The sequence below is a fragment of the Poecilia reticulata genome, linkage group LG23, assembly GCF_000633615.1.
Source record: "Poecilia reticulata strain Guanapo linkage group LG23, Guppy_female_1.0+MT, whole genome shotgun sequence".
Classification (NCBI taxonomy): domain Eukaryota; kingdom Metazoa; phylum Chordata; class Actinopteri; order Cyprinodontiformes; family Poeciliidae; genus Poecilia; species Poecilia reticulata.
This window is the reverse complement of record NC_024353.1, coordinates 2630556-2651653: the sequence shown is the minus strand read 5'-3', so window position 1 is coordinate 2651653 and position 21098 is coordinate 2630556. Positions and strand designations below refer to the sequence as shown.

Here is a 21098-nt window from a genome sequence, read left to right as displayed (position 1 = left end):
AAAAAAACACTTTCTGTGTTGCATATTTAGATTTAAATAATTGTTTTTACCTGTTTGAAGTCCCAAAACATGTGGAGTTTCTTCTGCTGGGCCAGGTTGCACTGATACAGTCCTGGTGAAACTCCTGAACCAGGATCCACCAGACAGTTGTTGCTGTTGTATTTGTGTGATTTGATCCCACCGATGTAAAGTTTTCCATCAGTGATGTAATAACAGTGCTGAGAGACAGAAAAACAAAATCAAGAAGCAAGAAGCAAAAGTCTGAATGTTGTGAGCTGCTGAGCGTTACCTGAGAGGAGAAGTAGTGGCATCCATAGAGGATGGGTGTGGAGCCAGGAACCGGGCCCTGATCCACACACTGATCGGGCCGGAGGTCATTAATCAGCTGCACAAACAAAACAAACATGAATAAAATGTTTCATGTAGTTCTGTGGAGGCCACCAGTAACCAGCTGATGCTATACCGCTTCTAGTTAGCTAGCTTTTTAGCATACATCATGGGTAATTTCAAAGAAACTCATTAATTTTCTGATTAATCTCAAAATTTTACAAGTCTATGTTCAACTTCTTTTCCATCTTTAATGATGCATCAACATAGTGTTTAAAAAAAAACCTAAAGCCACAAGTAGACCAGACATCTTTACAATTTCTGCAGTTTAAAATGGCAAACAATCTCCTGTATTTATATTTTTTCTGTCTTGTATTTCATTCAAAGTTGCATTAAAAAAATCTTAGGCCAGGAAAGTAGTGAATAATTGTGACATGGAAGGAAAGTGTGGCTTTTATTTTCATTACACAGCAGCTGTTGTAATAAATTCACTTATTCTGATTGTGCATCACTGTTTTCCCAACCACAGGCTTTTTATTCAGGTAAAATACTGTCTGCTGATAACTACTCCACAGAACCCCATCTCAAAAATATCCCACTGTTTCCTTTAGCTGCCATTATAACTTAGCAGTAACTAACTGGCACATTGAGACCCTGTTTAGTGTTTTTAACTCACAGCTCCGTAGCCCAGCAGGTCCTGCAGTGGTTCCAGCACGGGGTAAACATTATCCAGGTACCACTGGAAGGGTTTACACTTCAGCCTCTCCCTCAGCTTCTTCCTCTCAGAAACATCCCCGATGTCAATTCCATGATTCTGTTGGAAAACACATTCAATAAGATCACATGAGGCCGTTTTCTGGATCATTAAGTTCGTTTGTGGCCTTTCCTAAACCCTAATCAGATTATTTTTGATGACTAAAGATTGAACTCATGTTAGTAATAATGTGGCGTCTCGTCTGACCCCGATGGGGAGGTTCCAGGCCACGTCCACGTTGTATTTGTAGTCGTCCATCCAGACCTCTGCCACCCTCAGGGCGTTGCGCCTCACCGAGGGGCTCAGGTCCGGGGCATAGGGCTTATAAAAGCGTTCGATGTGAGCGACCTTGGAGCAGGGAATGACCTCTATGCTGCCTCCACACAGCCACACCTGCCAAAACACAAACTCACTTTAAAACAGTCAAAGAAAGGCGAAACAAGGGTCTAAAACATACTTTTAATATTAATTCTTCACTAATAAGCAGGACAGTTTGGTTCCAGAAACCACCACTAGGGGGCAGATGACTGAATTAATCTCACAAGTTAAAATGAAACAAACTGAGACGAAATATTCTGTCCTACATAAAAGAGCCAGAGTCATTTTGACATGTTTACTGAAATTAAGACGGTATAAGTAATAAAGAAGGTGAGTAAATAATTCATTATTTAATGTTAACCAGAGGTTAATAACCCTACTCTGGATTTTATCAAATTATTCTTAATATTTAAAACGACAACATAACATTTTTACTTAACATGCACATTTAAAATTATGTGAAAAAACACAAATTGAATGTATTCAATTTTCTTTTTTCTATCCCTAATATTTGTACAACATTACTGTTATTTAACCGTTATCCATTTTTGTGGTAAAATTAGAAACAAATATTGAATTGTCAAAAATAAACAGAAAATACTAAAATTAATATCAAATCAGCTAAATTGTAAATGTAAAATTAGAGATTAAAGTGAAATTTTTTTTTTACTAAAATACTTTAAAATACTTTTTCCCCCCAACATCATTCCAAAGTACAAATCTAATTATATTTGTTTACCATCTAAATGTATTAAAACTGATTCCATATATCCACTTTAATGTGGCAGGGAAAAATTACTGAGCTAAATAAATAAATGGAACAGCAATATTTTCATTATATACAACAAAATCAACACTTGTAACATATAAAACACGAGTCAAAACCATTTAATTGTTTCTTTTTGGTTCTGAGCTCATTTTAAATCTCACCCGGATGCCGAGCTCCACGTTTTCACCTCCGTATATCTTCATCCCGCCATCAAGGCTTCCGATTTCTCCGAAAAACTTCCGATCTGCAACCAGTATTCCCATGACGGACGGGCTCCTGGTGGGACCAGGAAACAGATCAAACACTGAAAGTGGCTGATAAATCAATCAATATGCAACAGTGGAGAAATCAAGTCTCAATGGCTCCGTCTGGTGCCACCTAGTGGCTACAATTGTAAGCGGTGAAGACAGTTTTTAAGGCTCTGCAATGATTTTAACACTAAACGCTCATGCATTATGTAAAGAGGAGTAATTTCTAGTAAATTTTGAATCACCCTGAAATAATTTAGCATAAATTGGTGTCTGAGCTGTTTAACTTTAAAATAAAAATATTTTCCTCCAGATGAGAATACACACGTCTTTTTCAACATTAAAAACTCTAAATTAATCCAAAGAACTGCATATGATTGGCTCAGGTTTCTTCTGTCTGACGGGACTTTAAGAGAATCTGTTTCTCACTTACTTGTGGAGTTCCTCAGGGACCTACTCTGGGGTCAATGTGTTTATATGTTACCTTCAGGTTTAGTTTTCTAAAACAAATATTGTCAGCTTCCTGAAATAATGTCCCAAATCACTTTTTTGGCAAAAAAAATAAATAAATACTTAAGCCATTATTTTAGAAAGTAAAATAACTACCATCAGCTGACGAGCCACTCTCTCTCTCTACTTTAAAACATGACTTTGATGCTAGTTTTGACAACACGACCAATTTTATAACCTGAGGTCACATTTAACCAATAACACCAAGCTTATTTAAGACTATAAAGGGTAAATATTCCCTGTACAAAATGTCCTGCAGCAGGCTTTCTGTCAATAGTGCTTTGTGTGCTTCTCTTTAATCCGTTTGTTTCCCGTCATGGACGCTCTCCTTCACCAGAACACAAACCGGTACATAGCAACAACAACATTTTACAGCAATTAAGGCAAACACTGAGCTGGTTGTCCAACACGCCGTGAAAAACGAACCAATGCTGACAGTGAAGTAATCAGGACCAAGTGTGAAAATGTCATTATAATCTCATTATATAGCAAGTTTTAAACATGGCAAAAAAATGTACGTCTTTAAAACAAATCTGTTTAGCCACGAATAAGGGTCAACATTAAGTGACTGCTGTAACTGTAACCAAAATCAATGTAAACCAAATCCATGACATTTTATTTTTTGCAAAGTGAAGATGAGGCACAAAAAGAGATATTTGTAAATACTAAAAAGGAGAGGTTTGAGTTGAGATTCTGGTTTAGAGCAGGAAGATATGCGGGGTTCAAATAAAGAAAAGGAGAAATTGGAAACAATGATAAAACAGTAAAACGTGATACTGTGAACTCAGTTTCATTTCATAAGAAAAATCTGAATGTTATTAAAGTTTTGCCAGAATGTATTGATGAACCCCATTAAACTGTTAAAATATCAATAAACATCTGTTTGTCTCAGTGTTTCTTAAAGTGAAATAAATTTGAACATCTTGTCCATCCAGGACTTTGTGATTGTTTTTTGCAATCAAAATCAAAGACGTTTTGGTGCAAAATTAGAAATATTTGTAAGGAATTTTTATGATATCTGCGCTATTGTGTGATGTTAAATGTGACTTTTTATTACTCACTGTATCGATCACTTAAACTCAATGTTCTATTTTTGTTTTACCAATTTTACAGATTTGTGAAAACTAGACGGACTTATTGATGTAATTTAGAATCTAGAGGGTCACATAAAACTCTACGGCGGGCCAGATTTGGCCCCCAGGCCTAGAGTTTGACACATGTGCTATAAACTATCAAACAAGCATAAACAGTGTGGGCTTTCTAATAAATATGACTGACGTAACTCTTACTTGCCAGGTTGGGTTTCGTCCTTCAAGGCGTACCACTCGGGTCTGAATCCCTCATAACTGCACCATAAGGCCCAGTCAAAGCCATCAGCACTAGCCATATAAGGAATCACTATCAAGTCGTCAAAGTCAACTTTATCAAAAACTGGTGTCAGTATCACGGTGCGGTCCTCTTTAATCCGAGCCAACAGGGGTTCTGCCCTGCGAACAGAAAGCTGTTTTACTAGAACATTAAAAATCAGATGGAAAACCTCAGGATGCGAAGTCCTTCAACCAACCACTGAACATGGACCTCTATGTGTGCATCCAAGATGGCCACCACATCTCCCACTGCAGCTTTCCACCCCGTCAGTCTAGCCTGGGTCAGGCCGAGCTGCTCAGAGTGCCGAATCTTCCTCACCAGACCGGGCCGCTCCTCATGGATGGAGCTAATGTACAAGTCCAGCTTGTCCAATAAATCATCTGCAGCAAAATAACAACAAAAACCTTCTGAGGAGCAGATTCGATCTTCTCACATTTAGGGGAAATAAGGATGAACATTATCCAGACGCCCAAAAAACATAAAGGCGTTTATAGGTCCAGTTTCAGCTAGGAACCCTTAGAGAAAAATAAAACAACATATGAAACATTTAATTCCCATAAACAGAGAGACTTTCATACAGAAGTCTTGTCATTCTTGAATGAATGCTAAAACTTCACTGCATGAATTGTATTAACTCACAGTAGCCCTTAAAATCAACATTTCTTATTGGCGTCATGTTTTTTCCCGTTATGTTACGTTGTTTTCTGTTACCATCTTTTCTGGCATTATATCCTGACCTTCGTAGCACAGCAGTCATTTTAGTTTGAGAAGTTGACGCTGCTTCGTCATGTAGTTCGGCTGAATGAGCGCCATTAAAGCGACAACTTAAGGAGCTTGTTTAATGTTTATACCGAACTGTTTGGCCCGTTTCTCTTTCCCGCTCTGGAATGGCCGCCATCTTTGTTTCTACATCAACGGTTTTGAGGTGACCAGTGGCGCCCTCTGCTGAATGGCGGCCAAAACTACAACACTAAAAGAGGATCAAGGGTTTATTGGATTAGAATTTTAATCCAATAAACTGTTAATCGACAATTTAGCGCAAATTGATCAATTGTTTGCATCGCTAATTCAAGCTAGACGTGATTTGCATTCTTTTACTGTTTTTTTCTTGAGTGTACAAAAGTATTACAAAGCATTTGTAAAACAAAGTGTTACCACAGCATTTGACTCAAAAATTGCTTTTCAACAATAAGCACACAGCAACCCAAGGTTTTAGCTGTTGTAAACAAATGTCTAATGCTCCCATGGATTACTCATCCTGCCATTTTTAAAGGCACATAAAACTTTGCAGAACAATAGAAAAAAAAATTTGGACTCCGAGTTGAACCGACCAATAGCGGACGCAAAGAAATTACCAAAGGCTCGAGTACTAAGCCCAGTGGAATGCCATGTAACAATGGAGCACAGTAGGATCTGGAGTCTTTTAAAATAACACTGTCCAAGCCAGGGCCGCAAATTTCTTCACTATACTCCAGGTGCCTTAAAAGGATATTAATTCACAGAGCTGAAAACGACAACCAAGATCACCCTGAATCTCTAAAATAGAGGTTCCCACATAGTTTCCAGCAGAACTTTCAGATAAAACCTCAAATGAAAAATGCAAATTTTCAGTCGTCAAACTAATCCTAGAGCTGATTGGGCACCAAACAAACCGTTGGAGCTGTGATCATCCACCAGTATGATTTCTCGCAGCAGCCGGGTAGGCGTCTTGTCGATGACGCTGCGGATGGCTCTCTTGATGACAGAAAGGGCTTCATCCAGATAGATCAAGATCACACTGAGGGAGGGCAGATCCTCTGGATACTGTTTCTCTGCACATCTGTAACCATAAATGAAGTAACTGTAAGATAATTTATAGTATTCATGAAAGACAAATATGAGGTTATTGACAAAAAATAAAAGATACATTGCTTTAACACTTGTTCTAGCGTTATGTGATATATAATTTAAGTTGAATGGTCTTTTTTGCCACCTCTGAGAAGAAGAATGCTTGATGACACTTTTACACATTCTGTCCTTCATTGAGATCGCTCTGTTCTCGATAAATTTCTGAAATTCAGAAATTTATTGGTGATTCAAACAACATTCTGTGAAAACCAGAGAAACATCACAGAACCTTATTTTGGTAGTCCATGAACACAAAACACATTTGGAACCTATTGTTCTAATTTTGTTTCTCTATTTACTCCATTGTGAGAACACTTGTTTGATTACAAAGATGAAATAAGCTCTCAGTTTTACGTGATTATGAACCTATAAAAACAATCAATAAATTCATATTCTCTAATCTAAAGCCAGAACTCAGTTTAAACTATTTAATGTAATAAATTCCTCGTGTATAATGACTTGAAACCTAAATCACCAATGGTTTACTCAAGATGTAAGATTTTTATATTTTACATTGATTACATCGTTTCAGATGTAAACAATCTTTTGTTCCTCCTCCTGTTAAATCATTAAATACGGTGGCTAATAAGCTAGCTTGCATGCCATGTAGTTGCAACATAATTTAGTGCAGTCTAGTTCGTCGTGTGCGTATAAAACTTACTAAATTGCTCTCCTGCTTCATAAAGTTAGCACTTAGCATTACCAGGTGTGTGACATAAACGCACCTGTCAGGATAAACCGCCTCATTGCAACGGAACTTGGTTCGGGTTTCAATGTACTTCGAACGAAACATATTTTATAAACAAATCTGATTCAATTCGTGATTTACAGGGTAACCTGGCCTCTAATTATAGATTTAATGTCCGTTTTCATACTTATGGCGTCTAGCATCTGCCATTGAAAGAGCTAACAAACATTTGATATTTGCCATCTTGCGTTCAAAAAGCATAGCATCTGGTGGTGGAATTGCATTAGTTTTTTATTATTATTATTAAATCGAGTAGGATTAGCTTTAGGATGTATAAAACAATATCTATTCAGAATAACCTTTGCTATTATTGCCAAGGACGCAACAGGCTCTGCTTCAGCGGTCATTCCTACGGCGATGTTCTCTCAGCAGAAATAAAGCCAAGCTTAGTCAGCTCTAACACTTGTGTAATGCTAAACGTTGGACAAGCAACTCCAATTTTTTTAAAATTGATGTATTCTTGAATTTATGCAGCATTTAAAATTGTTCTTAGTGCAACTATTACCTGTGTTAGCTCAATATAATTATTATTGACCTTTATTCCCAGAAATATTTTTTTAAAGAATCCAGGCGAAGACGTAGATCCCTGTTGTGCATTTTCAAAACAACAAGCAGGAATGACGTCAATAAAGTCTAAACCTGTTCCAAAATCAAATAAGAATCTTGGCTACTTATAGCAAATTGACTTTTCAGAGATGGGAAGATCCTTGTGATGACACCTGTGTGTGTGGAAAAGGCGTGCCAGCTTTCACCAGATCCTGCAGGAGGAGTAAGAGGAGCTCACCTCGGCGGCCTGGTGTCAGGAATGTCCCTGTTGAGCGGCAGCCGGTCACTCAGGAAGGCGTTGTATCCGTATCGCTGGAACAAACCCTCGGCCTCTTTCTGCTCCTCCTCCGACAGATCGTCGCCCCACTTGCTGAACAGACGGGAGTTTGGGTACAACTTCTTCACCAGCTTCTTCTCCTTCACTTTGACCCCTTTCTCTTCCTCCTGCTCCTTCTTTTCAAACTTTTTCATCAGGTCCACTGTGGACAAAAGCGTTTCGAGTCTTTAGTTTGTTTTACTTGCCCCTCCCTGAACTGCAAACAGTAGGACATAAGATCAACATTGAAAACAGCTGATACTGTGATAATAGTTTGCAGTGAATGAGCACAAAGATTTTGCTGAATTTTGAAGATTTAAAATGGAGTCAAAATTTGCATAAAAGTTCAAAAATCTTAAAAATTGTGCAAATAGTTTAGTATACTTGAAGATAGATAGAAGCTAATTTATAAATAACTTTTCAGCAAGATATAGGAGCTTGTTTTGAGTAAATAAATCCTTAATGTTGATTTTAAAAAGTGCAAGTTCCACTGGCAGATTATTTCACTTATAACACTTTTTTTAAATGTTAAATAATCCATCCATCTTTACACCCTTGTCCCTTGGTGGGGTCGGGAGGTGCTGGTGCCCATCTCCAGCTAACGTTCCGGGTGAGAGATTCACCCTGGACAGGTCGCCAGTCTGTCGCAGGGCAACACAGAGACACACAGGACACACACACACACACACACACACACACACACACACACACACACACACACACACACACACCTAGGGACAATTTGGAAAGGCCAATTAACCTGACAGTCATTAATAATTACTAGCTGTTCAAATATTTTAATTACTGAGTAATATACATATAAGAATGTACTTTGTATTAAATAGATAAATAATATAAAGTTTATTTTTAAGTTTTTATAAGGTCCACATTAAAACTGAACATAATTTTAATATTTTATTTTAAGTCCATGTGTGACACAAAAATAAATAAAAATAAAATTTTGGAATATATTTTATTGATCCCAAAGGGGAAATTTCTTATTTGCTGACAATTTACTGTCATATAAAATGTTAAATATCAGCAAATATAAACATAAAATGTATAATGTGTAGAATTCTAACACATTTTTTGAAATATGGCTTAAATATGAAATAAAAGTTAAATTAAATATGTTGATGGTTCTATAAGTTACTTCTTTTTTACTTTAGTGGTGAGCAGTTGGTGAAATTTAAATGTTACTTATTTAGTCATTTCCTGTATTGTAACACTTTGTGGGATCTGTTGAGATGGTATGAGCAGTCAATATCTTCCCCGTTCTACATCTCTTTAATCTTTGCTAACGTTTTTTTATTTCGTCAAATAACCTCATGAACTTTAAGCGGCTGTTTCCAAGAAATTTAAGATTGTTTCTTCCAGGTAAATAGTTTCAAAAGCAGCCGCTGAAGTGATGTGTGGAGTATTTTGATGTCAGGTTTAAAAGCAGCTTTCAGTGAGACGTGAAGCGACTGTAAAGGAGGAAGCAGCAGATCATAAGGAGGAGTTGGAGACAAAAGGCAGAGATTCCCTTAGAAAGAAGTGAAAGAGGCTTTTTACCGACCCACAGGCTCCAGCTGACAGTCATGTTTAATTATGTTTCCTGACTTTAGCTGTTCAAATAAAATTCCTGCTTTACCTATTCATGTATGAACAATCTAATTTCTGAAAAGGGTGAGAAAATGAGGCGATAAAAGCTGAAGTTGACACATCACAAGTCACAAAACAGCATTCAGCAAGTCATGGAAATGAACATATTGATTCCATTTAAAAAGCTCTGAGAACATATGGAGGGTTAAAATGGAGAGGAAACACAGATCTGCACAAAAACGCAGAGCTGTCAGCTTTTCCTACATAAAGTGGCATTTTCTCTGTTCTGAGAAGCTACAGTTGGGGAAAAAGTAAAAAACAAAAAAGGTGGAAAATGCAAAACGAGAAAAAGCCAGAAGCTATTCAGAAGGACTGAAGGAGTGAGATAAGACAGAGAGGAGAGCGAAAAGATGGCCTGGAGAAGAAAAGGAAAGGTGGAGAACATGCAAACTCCATGCAGAAAGACCCTGGCCGGGAATTGAACCCAGAACCTTCTTGCTGCAAGGCAACATCTCTACCAACTGCGCCACTGTGCAGCCCATGTTAAATAATGATTTTATTAAAACAGGTATCTATATCCTGCTGAAAAGTTACGTATAAGTTGGTTTTGTTTTATTTTAAGTGTAGTAAGATATTTGCACTAGAAACTAGACCAAAGATACTTGGTAAAATTTTGTGTTTTTCAGTGAAAATGGTGAAATTACCAAACAAAGTAGCAGCAGAACTGCTGTTAAAGTATGCAGAACTAGTTAAGTGCAGAAAAACATACAGATAGTAAGAAAAGAGAAACAATCTGAAGAGGTGAGAGTGCTGACGAGTCTTGGTTTGTTTAAGAATCAGCATAGATGTTCAAATAAACCCAGAAGAGAGGTGTACTCACGCAGCGTGCTGATGTCCTCTTCCATCCTGTCCATCCTGCGGATCATCCCCTGCCCCCGGATGGAGTCGTTGTGCTGGGCTCTCTGCAGCCTCTCTGAGTGGGAGTGAAACTCTGCTTTTATGGAGCTCAGGTAAACCAGAGCAGAAACCACAACAAAGAGCATCAGCAAACCTCTGACCCAGCCGGATCTCATCCTGCTGCAGAGGCTGGGACGTTTCTGCTCTGAAAACAAGTGGCAGAAAGTTTTCTTCAAGCTGGTTAATCTCTCTATCTCCACCCACATCAGCGAATCTGAAAATATAGATTTTAATCTGCTGGGCAGGTTATCTTGTTTCAGGCTCACTCTTTACACAGTTTGTGTTTTCCTTCCTTCACACCTGCAGGGTGTTCACCATTAACTCCACCAGCAAAATCTGCAGGGAAACACGGAGCAGGAGTGAAAGAAAACTCAAATATCAGATTACTTCTGCTGTTTTAGTGAATATATTAAATAGATTCACTAAAAGCAGGTGTTATTTAATTCACTTAAAGCTTAATTTAGCTTCAAAGCATAATTTTGTTCAATTGAATAAAAAAAAAATTTTCTGATCCATGCCATGTTTTCCTTGTCTCCACTCTGACCTGAGGCTTCCTGCTGTGAAATGTCAAAATGACAAATATGTTTTAAAATCAAACAATAATCAGAATCAAGATGAAGATTTGTTCATGTAGACTGAATATAAAGGAAAAATCAGAACAAAGATTAAAATAAGAAGAAATTTCTGAATGGGTGACGACTAAAATAAAGTTAATTTTCTCTACAATAGATTATTTTACCATCAGATGCTGACAAGAGCATATATGAATGTTTTACTCCATGTTTACACATTTATTTATGAACTATTTATTGTTTACAAAACTGGCACAACTACATATAATAAAAAAATACAATTTAAAATAAAACCTCTTAAAAAACATCTAATAACTCTTTGAGGAATTTTGAATTAATATAAGTTACATTTGATTTCCCTTTGGGTATTTTTGAATTTGAATACTCTTCCTCAAACAAATAAAAATTTTCTTTTAAAGTATTTATGATGCGCATCTACAAAAACAATCCAGCGTGAAAAGATAAATGCTTTTAAACTTTATTTTTTTTGTTTATGTACAGAATATACAAGCACTATAAAGATGAGTAAAATGTTTACAACATGACAGATGGAAAAAAGAGGATATAAGGAAATCTAAACAAAGAAAAGATTCACTCTGAACTAATTCAAACTGAAAAAAATCACAATTGAGACTGAATTCAAACAGGATTAAAACATTGACAGATTATCTGTCAGTGAGTGGCGACGCTCGGGTGGAGCGGTTTGACCCGGACCATGCGGGACAGTCCCAGTCTCAGCCCGGCGCTGGGAGACTTCACAGCCGGCGCCTGGGATGAGGTCGGACTTTTACCGACCTGAGCTGGAGAGCAAATGCATCTTTATTACGTTTACTGTCTGGAAACAGAAAAACGCAGTAGAAAATGCGGTGGGGTTGTACCTGGCGGGTTCCACTTGGGTATTCTGCCCCCTGCTGGACTCACAGAGCTCACAGGCTTCGCACTGAATGAAGCTGGCTTACTGGGAACCAGTTTGGCTGCTGGGGGACTTCTGGACACTCCTGGAACAGAAAGACAGGAAGCAACTGTAAAGCAAAGACTTATTGCACATTTTTCTTTACACTCACAAATAGGGTTGGAATTTATTCTGTTTATGATTTATTGTGAAGAATTTTTTATAAGAATTTCTATTATTTTCTATTTTATAAGAAATTCTATTATTCTTACATTCAATTAGTGATGTAACTAAACAAAAACTGATATTAACGTTATTTTTTGTCATTTTCTCCACCGTTAGTTCCATGTGGGTATCAATAAATATAAATAATATGCAAATATGATTAAATGCAGTCACTGTGTGCAGTTTGATGATGTAAATCCCCTTTTTTGTTGAGTGTTTTTCAAATAGGAATGCTCTCCAAGAACAATATTTGTATTTACGGTGCTGAATACCAAGCAGTAGCAGCCATACAGCTACCTAAAAAAAATAAGTAACTGTTTTGTTTTCATCAAAAACGTAGTAATAATTATAATAATACCACATATCGCTATTAAATTCAAAGTCCACATCATCCAGTCCTACACACTCAACCTTCCAAAGCTCACAGGCAATTAAAGTTTGTAGTACAAAAATAGAAAAGTTTAACATGAATTTAACATAATTTCCATATGTAACCTGGAAAACACGACGAACAGAAAAAGGAAATTCTAATTTAATTCTCCAGGCCTGGAAAATACTGAAATGAACAGGAATCTTGTAGAACTGAAGCCAACTTACCTGCAGCCTGTGGTTTAGAAAGTGAAGACTTTGATTGTTTCTTTTCTTTTCTGGGAGCGGGACTTGGCTTGGGTTTGTCTTTCTTGGTCACTTTCTCCTTCCTTTTAGCCTTGCTGGACTTCTTCACTGTAAACTCCTCCTCCTCGCTCTCCTCAGGCTCACTGAAGTCTTCATCGCTCTCTGAATCTGAAAAGGCACGGCGGTTATCGCGCCGAGTCGACAACAAAAGCAGGTTGATACGAATACGGGTTAAGCGCCAGATAACCTGGAGTCAGTTTGGGTTTGTAGTCTTCATCTTCATCTTCATCTTCATCGTCGTCCTTCTTTCTCTGCACCTCAGCTGCTTTAGTTGAGGTCTTCTTCTGTCTGGCAGCTGGTGATGCTTTCTCTGATGTGATTTCATCAAGGCCTGAAGGAAATGTTGTTGTTAAAAAAAAGAGAGACGGACAGAGAGAAGAAAAAAGAGAGATTTACCTAAAACTGCTGCGTCCACGCTGCAGTTGGACAGAAGCAAAGATGCTGGATCTGTGTTTTCATCGACGGGGCTTTGAACTTTAACATCCGCTGGGAAAATAACAGGAACAAGACAGAATTAGAAGTTTATAAAACGTAAAATCTACATGTTACATGCAACAGCTAATCCTTACTGGTGGGAGAATCGTTTAATCCGTCTGAGTTATTGAGTAACGAAAGCGTGATGGCTGCTTCAAGATCTCTTTCATACAACTTTTCATCCAGCGGTTTTCTGGAAACAAGTAATGAATTTATGTTCACAACATGTAACTAAACACATCACAGCTTACAACAGGAGCAAACAGGTGACTATTGAAATTTTTGTGAGGTTTTGTTGCGATGGATTAGCTAGTTCCATTAAATCTGAAGATAACACACAGAAGCAGACTGTAAAACTGATGTTCTTGCCCTGATCTGTATCGCCCACCTGCTCTTCTCGCTCTGAGCTGCTGTTGGGTTTGACTCTTGGCTGGACGACCTGACTGGAGGTTTCTTCTGTTCGTGTTTTGTTTCCTCTCTGGCCTTTTTGCTGGGCGGAGCTTTCGAACAGGCAAAATCCTCATCTGTCCCAGAATAAGAGCAGGAAACACAGACATCTTTGAAAAAAGGAAGCTTATAATAAAGAGTTGTTTTTTTTGTTTTTCCAGAAACAACATATTCTACCACCGATGTATAGCACTAGTAAGAAATCCTTATATTTTCTTCCTCAGATCCCATTGAAAACCTTATATGGTTGCATATTTTTAAGATTTTCAGAGACAAACTAATACACTAATAAACAGTTATTTAAATAAGACATATGTTTGATGGGATGTTGTCGAAAAAATATTTACTAAAGCAAGAAGCAAACCAGCGTAGAAAGCTCATTACTTAACTCACCATCATCAAAACCTTTGTTTTCACAGTAGTTCACAACCTTCGTCTTCCTGTGTTAACACCAGACGCGTAATCATCAACAGCGGTTAAAAATGATTAGCATATAAAAAGATACATTTACAGTGATAAAAGCGTATACTCACCTGGATGGTCGGTCCATGTCCAGAGTAAATGTGAAGCTAAATTTTGTTTTTATTCTTGGAACATTAACGGCTGGTTTGTAAACACAAACTGCTGTGACAATACGTTAAAGCTAAATGTGTCCGAAGAAGCTAACCTAAGGCTACTTAAAACTTTACTCTTACTTTCTAATTAAAAACAATTTCAGCTTTAGTTAAGTAAAGTCATAGCGCGTCCTTCCTGCTTTCATCCAGCCCGCCGGATCAAACAGGAAGTGACGTTTTTGTTGACCAATATGACGAAACACCCGAGCTGATTCGTTTCTACCTTCAACGATTTTATTTTCTTTCGGTTTGTTTTTCTTCTAAATAAACAAAACTGTATAAATACACAAAATAATATTAATAAAGAAATAAAACTATATTTTTATTAGTAATAGTAATTAAGTGACGAATATGCTTCTGGCATTAACAGTCGTTTTGAACGTCAGCGATGCCGCCATATTGGAAAGGTAAATTTGTGCTTCCAGGTTTGCATAACCGCTGAATATTGGACCAACACAAACCGTCATACAGCTGTATTTATATTTTCTTAGATGATTCCACGTAAAAGTATAAATAAGTAACAAATTTTAATAGTATTTTGGTATTAAAACATTATTTATTGTTTCAGGCTAGGACATATTTTTAATTTACTTCAGGATACTTCTTGTTATAATATGACTTCTGATGAGTGATATGGCTTTAGTCAGAAGACAATATATTGTTTTCAAGCAATTGTTAATGTTCTCTTATCCAATTTTTTATTCAAAATGTGTTATTTAATACAGATGGATTGCCAGCTTTTCTAACATGAAAGACTGCACAATGTTATAAACATTTTGTCGCTAGCGCTTTCTTACCATCTAAATGTCTTGATAAATCTACCCACTGATTTTTTTTTCTGCAGCTAAAATCATGAAATAAATACATCTATTCAAATTAACTTAACACTAAAATCATATTTTTAAATCTACTATATAAAACAGTGTCTTCTTCCTGTTTCCTACTACTTAGAATACATTAAATGAGGATGTGTTGAGATACTGGTCTAGAAATAAAGCCTAGAAATGACTCATCCCACACTTCAAGTACCACGTTGCCAAACATAAGTTTGCACAAGCTGACTCGTGGAAGTGTGTGGGGAACCAAAGTTTAAAAATAACATAATTTACTTAAAATGTAGTCACATGTCTTTAAACAGTTTAAATACAGTCATCTAACAAAATTAAGGATATTTTATTATAAGCCTGTCCATTTTCTACCAAATTTGGACATATTAGACATCAATTTTAATAATACTGAAGAGTCCATCTCTACCTGTGGATGCAGGGTCTCTGCAGGTTGGACAGGTGGGGTCCATCGTGGACAAACAAGACAGAGAAAAAGAGGCCAGACAAGCTCTCTTAGCTAGCATTCATGTTAAAGAACTGTGGGGAAAAAACAGTTCAAGTAATGCTAATTTAATATGACATGAGGGGGAAAACTCCCATATATTTTAAGATTTATCTCAGAAATCTTCATGAAAGAGTTTTTACATTTCTGAGTTCCAAAAGTTTAAAATTTTCGACTTTTCAAGCTCAGAAAAAAAAAATCCAAAATTTTCTATAAAAACAAAAACAAAAATCAAAGACTAATCTCAAAAGGTTTTGTTTTGTTTTTTTCTTGCAACTTTTTGACTTCTGGAGCTTTTCTAGAACATTTTTCTCAAAATTGTTGAGTGTTTCGGCAGAATTTTATCTTTTTTTTTTTCTATCTCCAACGGCTCTAACTCGGCGTCATCCACATGAACTCTGGACAGGGGTCAGGGTGCAGGTCGCAGCGTCTTGACGCAGTGTCTCCAGCAGATGGCGGTGTGGGTACGATGCACTCATTGTCTCTACCGGCTGATTGACTTGAGCTTGACACGTCCTCAGCTGCCCACTCGCCCACACTTGGGCCGGAAACAATCCCTTCTCGCTCTGAAGTGGGGTAAAAATGAAATCTGTCCATTTTTACAGCCATTCCAAGAGAGCAGCTGCTCTACCGAAGGTTGTCATTTTCCCCTTTGTGAGTGGGTGGCTGTCGGTTGTGGTTTGTCACACAGTGGACCTGAAGCAGACGCTCGGGGACGCCTGGATCCATGTCTTCGGACCCAGACAGGGAAGGAAGACAAGCAGGCTGGGGCCAAAAGGTCTTGTGGTCACACATTCCTAAACTCCTCCAGCGCTGCCTACAGCTGGGACTGAAATATCCCTCCGAGTCATGCAAACACTGCAGCACAACACTTCTGATCGCACGTATGGATGTTTACATTCTGTTTATGACAATATCCCAACAGCTGCAATGAGGATGCCTCAATATTAGACCTTAATAGTTGATTATTTAAATATACCAGTTTCAATTACAACTGTTAAACTTTATGAGATCAGAGTTTTTCGTGACATTTGTCTCTAAATAGCAAACCATTTTCCTACATTACATCTGGTTGATCGTCTATTAATGTACTTCAATTAGCTTTTTGGATGGGGGACCAAAACTGGCTCTAGCCCTGGAGCCTTTATCTGTCTAACTCCAGCCCTGCTTTTATGAGAAACTGGGTTCCATCAACTCCACAGAGACGAAACAGAGTAAATTTTAGTTGTATTAAATGACAGAACAAAGGTTTCATTTTCATATTTTCCCTCCAGTAATTGTTTTATCTCCTAAAGAGAAGCAGCTTGGTTTCCTAGCCTATTTGGCCTCTGAGGTCATCAGTGGTCTTAATTTGAGTGTGTTAGTTGGAAGTGGTCAGGATCCTGTTTTCCTTCTCCCCCACTGATGTGAATGCCATCATTATGTTGTGTTTATCGCCTCAAGAGTGGTAGTTGGAGTGAGGCTCTCTAGGAGCACAGCTGGTGTCCATGTTTGGTTTTTCCGCAGGCGGACGCTCCAGTGTTGTTATTTACATTCCTGGAGGGAATAAGATGTATTCTGTAGCATAGATGCTACAAAACATATTCACATTTTCGCGTCTTTTATTCACAAAATGCACTTTTTTTTTAGCTGCTCCGATTCATAAAGTATGTTATTAAATCTCATGCTGGGTATATTTTTAGTTGCTGTCTTGCAGAGGAACCTCTCCGGTTGGGGCTGGGAGTTATTTACCAGCCTCAACCTAAGGATGCCTTAATGAGCTCGTAGCGCTTCGGATATCCGGTGCGGCGTTGTTGTTTTTGTAATCTAGAAATGGCCTAAAGCCAGATGCCTCCAGCTCAACCGCAGCCAGTGAACCAGAGTGGGCAGACAGATGTGTCAATCAGCGGCTTCCGGAGTCCAAACTCGCTGTCACTGAACCTTCACCAAGGTTATTTTTCCAGCTACAAACTGAGCGGCCACAAAGGTAATTTCAAGGAAGAAACTGTCATTTTGCGCATTTATTTTAATAAAATTAGGGCTTTTAATCGTGCAGGATTAGGGGAAATATTAGGTACATTGCCAACTTGTATATAAACAAGTATTGGACGAGTACAAAGGTTTTTTTGTTTGTTAAAACACTCTGACGTAACCAAAGTTAAAACAGAAAATCAGAAAGACAATAGAGCTGCTGATCAAGACAACAAAGTTTCACTCCTTAAATAGACGTAAATAAATTCTGGATGGTTTAAAGATTTTCCAGTATTTGTAAAAAAAACATACTAAGTTAGTTTATACGTCTATAAAACTGAAGGGGAGCAAAGGAAATGCTTGATAAGTCAAGATGAAAAATATATTTTCTTAAAGTTTGCAAATTAATTAGTGAAAAGGGCACAAAAAATACAACTGTGATTTATGAAAAGGTTCACACCACTAACACGATTTATTATATTATTAGGGTTGAGAAAGTAACATGTTGCATATGATAAGCTTATCATATGCATGATAAACTAAATTGTTTATATTTAGTTTCCAAAACTAAATATGCATGATTTTATTGAAATGAACTCATTTTTGGAGGGTAGAATATGATAGAATATGTTTTAGCCCAACATAAATGGTGTGGGTAACTCCTTTTCCCCCCTAAAGTGCTTATTGTTTTTGCTTACTACATTTTTGTTGTTCTTCTTGGTTTATTGCAGACGAGATTTAATAAATTCCAGCATTCAGAGGGCCACAAATGGCCCCCGGGCCGTGCTTTGGACACCCTGTTTAGCATTAATCCCTGTCCTTCTGATCCATTTCTAAAGCTTTAGCCATTCTTTGATCACTTAGCTCAATGCTACATAACACAAGTAGTTTAAAGTCATCTGCCGATGCTCTCAGCGTCTTCCCTAAAACCCGATCAGAGCGATACTCGCTCCCAGACGTCACCGTTCTGGATGATTCTACGTGTTGACAACACGGTGAAGCTATAAAGAGCTTCAAAGCGGCGGCAATAATTCATCGCTGCCAACTTTGCACTGTGACTCCATTTAAATAGCATTGTTTGATGCTCTGCACTGCAGCCTCGTTAGGACAACCTTTCAACACGCAGGTCAGTGGCTGAAGCTCAGCAGAACCTGATCGCCCATCATGCCTGGGATGCTGTGATGTCACCGGTGACTCGTTTGTTGAAAGAGCAACAACAGGAGCAAAATGTCCGGCTGCAAAAATCTCTGACAGAGTCCTCTGAAGTGCTTTTGGTCTTAATGTAATTATCTTATTTCACTTGAAATAAAACAAAACTAACTTACCTGTAACTTTTCAGCAACATATAGAGGCTTTTTAAAAAGTAAACAATTCCTTAATATTAATGAAAAAGTATTAGTTTCCCTTGCAGAGTATTTTACTTACAACATGGGAAAATGTGAAATAATAAGCCAGATTAACTAGAACTTTTTCATCAATATTAAAGCTACAGCATGCAACTTCTATAAGAATTTTTTTTTTACATATTTGCTGAAACTGTCACTATATAGAGACAGAAAACATGTGAAAAAAACATACAACGCCAACTAGAAGCATCCAATCAGAGCCAGGAGGCGGGTCTTAACACTGTCAATCATGCCAGTGTGCACGCCTTCCTTGATACAACTTCTTCCCATCAGCACTGCTTGTTGTGAATGCTAAGGCTAGTTAGCATGGCTGCTATTACTGCAGATTTAACAGTTTTCCTGTGATGTTGTTTCTCCGCCTTTAGCACATTGAGCAGCGCATTCATGAGCATGATTGACAGCGCTAGGCCCCTCTTTCTGACTCTAATTTGTTGTTTTTACAGTGAGTTGGAGGAAATTGACCTTTTCACATTTTATCTGTCTCTATTATACTGCAAAGTAATGGTGATAATTACAACAAATATGTAAAAAAAAAAAGCATTTTTTAAAAATAAAAATCACATAGTGCAGCTTTAAGGAATGATTTACTTAAAAAAAAACTTCTACATATTGCTGAAAAGTTACATCTAAGTTAGTTTTGCTTTGTCTGAAGTGAACAGGGAAATTTGAACTGGAAACTAGGCCAAAAATATTTGGTATGTGTTTGATGTTAGTGACTCATCCTGCTGCAGAAACCTGGAATCTTGTCGCTATATGTTGAATATTGATTAGCCATTAGATAACAATCCAACATACAGCGGGGGATGATTCTGCTTAATGCTAATTATTACCTGCAGTGCAGATTATTGCAAAGCTTTCTTAGACCTTTTTTAGTGTGAAATGCTGCATTTTGTGAAGGCAGTATTTATTCATCTTTATATTCAGAGTTAAAAGTTCAGAATAATTCAGCTTTTAATACTTTTGGGAAAGGTTACTTTAGTCAATGAAGAGTTATTGATCTAACTTCAAGCTTTTGCCAACTTTCAAATGCTGCAATGCAGTGAGTTATTATCCAGTAGTCAGGGTGTCATGACCCCTGTCTGACACCAGAGGGCGGTATCATTATGTGGCAGCAGTTCATTCGGGTTTACAAAAACTCCAAAAGTTTTCTGTGCCTTAGTTTATGGATGAAGATGTTTTGTTCAGATGAAAAGTTTTAGATGCAGCTCTAGAAAAAAACGAAGAGCCCACTTCACTGAACCCCATAGAAAACTTCCTGGTTTTTCCATCAAATATTGATTTCTGAGTTGAAACATTAGTATTGTTGTCTCTAAATGAATATGAACTTGTTTTCTTTGCATTATTGAGGTCTGAAAGCTCTGCATCTTTTTCGTTATTGTGACCATTTCTCATTTTCTGCAAATACTTTATTTATTTATTTTATTTATTTATTTATTTCGAACAGACATTAAAAACAGTCATACTAAACTTTTGCTTGTAATTTCAGAGACATGTTGTCAGTACTTCTTAGAATAAAAGAACAATGTTCATTTTACTCAAACATAAACCTATAAAAAGAAGTAAAATCGGGTAAACTGATCAGTTTAAGTGATCCATTATTTTTTTCCAGACATGTATTTTTCCCTGGAGGGCAATAAAATAAACAGTTCATCAAAACAAAAGTAAAATGTGAACAAAACGTTTATTTAATTCAGTAATTCAATTCAAAAAGTGAAACTTCTTCACAGTGCTGTGAAAATGTATTTACCCTTTCACCAATTTCTTCTACTTTTTCTATTTTGTCTCAAATCATAGAAAAATTAGAATTAAAGACAGGCAAGGCAAGGCAAGGCAAGGCAAAGTAAGGTAAGGTAAGGTAATTTTATTTATATAGCCATTTTCAGCAAAAAGGCAATTCAAAGTCTGAAACAATCCAGACCAAGAACTGACTGGAAATACTGTGCAAATCAAACAGATTTAATGCAAACTGTGCATTAAATCTGTATAATTATCTAGATGTGAGGTATACTCTTCCCAATTAGCATAAACACTGTCTGTGACTAATCTGAATAATATATGAGTTTCAGTTTTTAAATAAATTGCATTTTCAACAATATTATGATTTTTGTGACATTTTACAAACTGCAGTTGCTTAAGTCTTTTTCTTGCTATTGTCGTTGCACACCTGTCCACCAAGTGTCAC

The 21098-nt window shown here is 37.2% G+C and overlaps 2 protein-coding genes across 2 annotated transcripts in view; both read right to left on the bottom strand.

The window, feature by feature from the left end:
- The window catches only part of LOC103459171 (probable polypeptide N-acetylgalactosaminyltransferase 8), a 40961-nt gene that overhangs the window by 1279 nt on the left and 18584 nt on the right, over positions 1-21098 (bottom strand). The window contains exons 2-12 of the mRNA XM_008400504.2: positions 15486-15529; positions 10256-10546; positions 7714-7954; positions 5947-6113; positions 4491-4674; positions 4216-4413; positions 2330-2444; positions 1289-1474; positions 1004-1141; positions 290-385; positions 51-218 (exon numbers count right to left, since the gene is read on the bottom strand). Of these exons, the coding sequence (XP_008398726.1) occupies positions 51-218; positions 290-385; positions 1004-1141; positions 1289-1474; positions 2330-2444; positions 4216-4413; positions 4491-4674; positions 5947-6113; positions 7714-7954; positions 10256-10546; positions 15486-15528 (1827 nt within the window). The 5' untranslated portion in view covers position 15529. The remainder of the gene's footprint in view (positions 1-50; positions 219-289; positions 386-1003; positions 1142-1288; positions 1475-2329; positions 2445-4215; positions 4414-4490; positions 4675-5946; positions 6114-7713; positions 7955-10255; positions 10547-15485; positions 15530-21098) is intronic.
- Positions 11367-14407, bottom strand: rad51ap1 (RAD51 associated protein 1). The gene is made up of 9 exons (XM_008400501.2): positions 14151-14407; positions 14011-14057; positions 13559-13694; positions 13266-13363; positions 13093-13182; positions 12884-13027; positions 12619-12804; positions 11783-11902; positions 11367-11704 (listed from the first exon to the last, which is right to left on the bottom strand). Exons 1-9 carry the CDS (start codon positions 14165-14167, stop codon positions 11577-11579), a joined length of 966 nt encoding a protein of 321 aa, XP_008398723.1. The 5' UTR covers positions 14168-14407; the 3' UTR covers positions 11367-11576.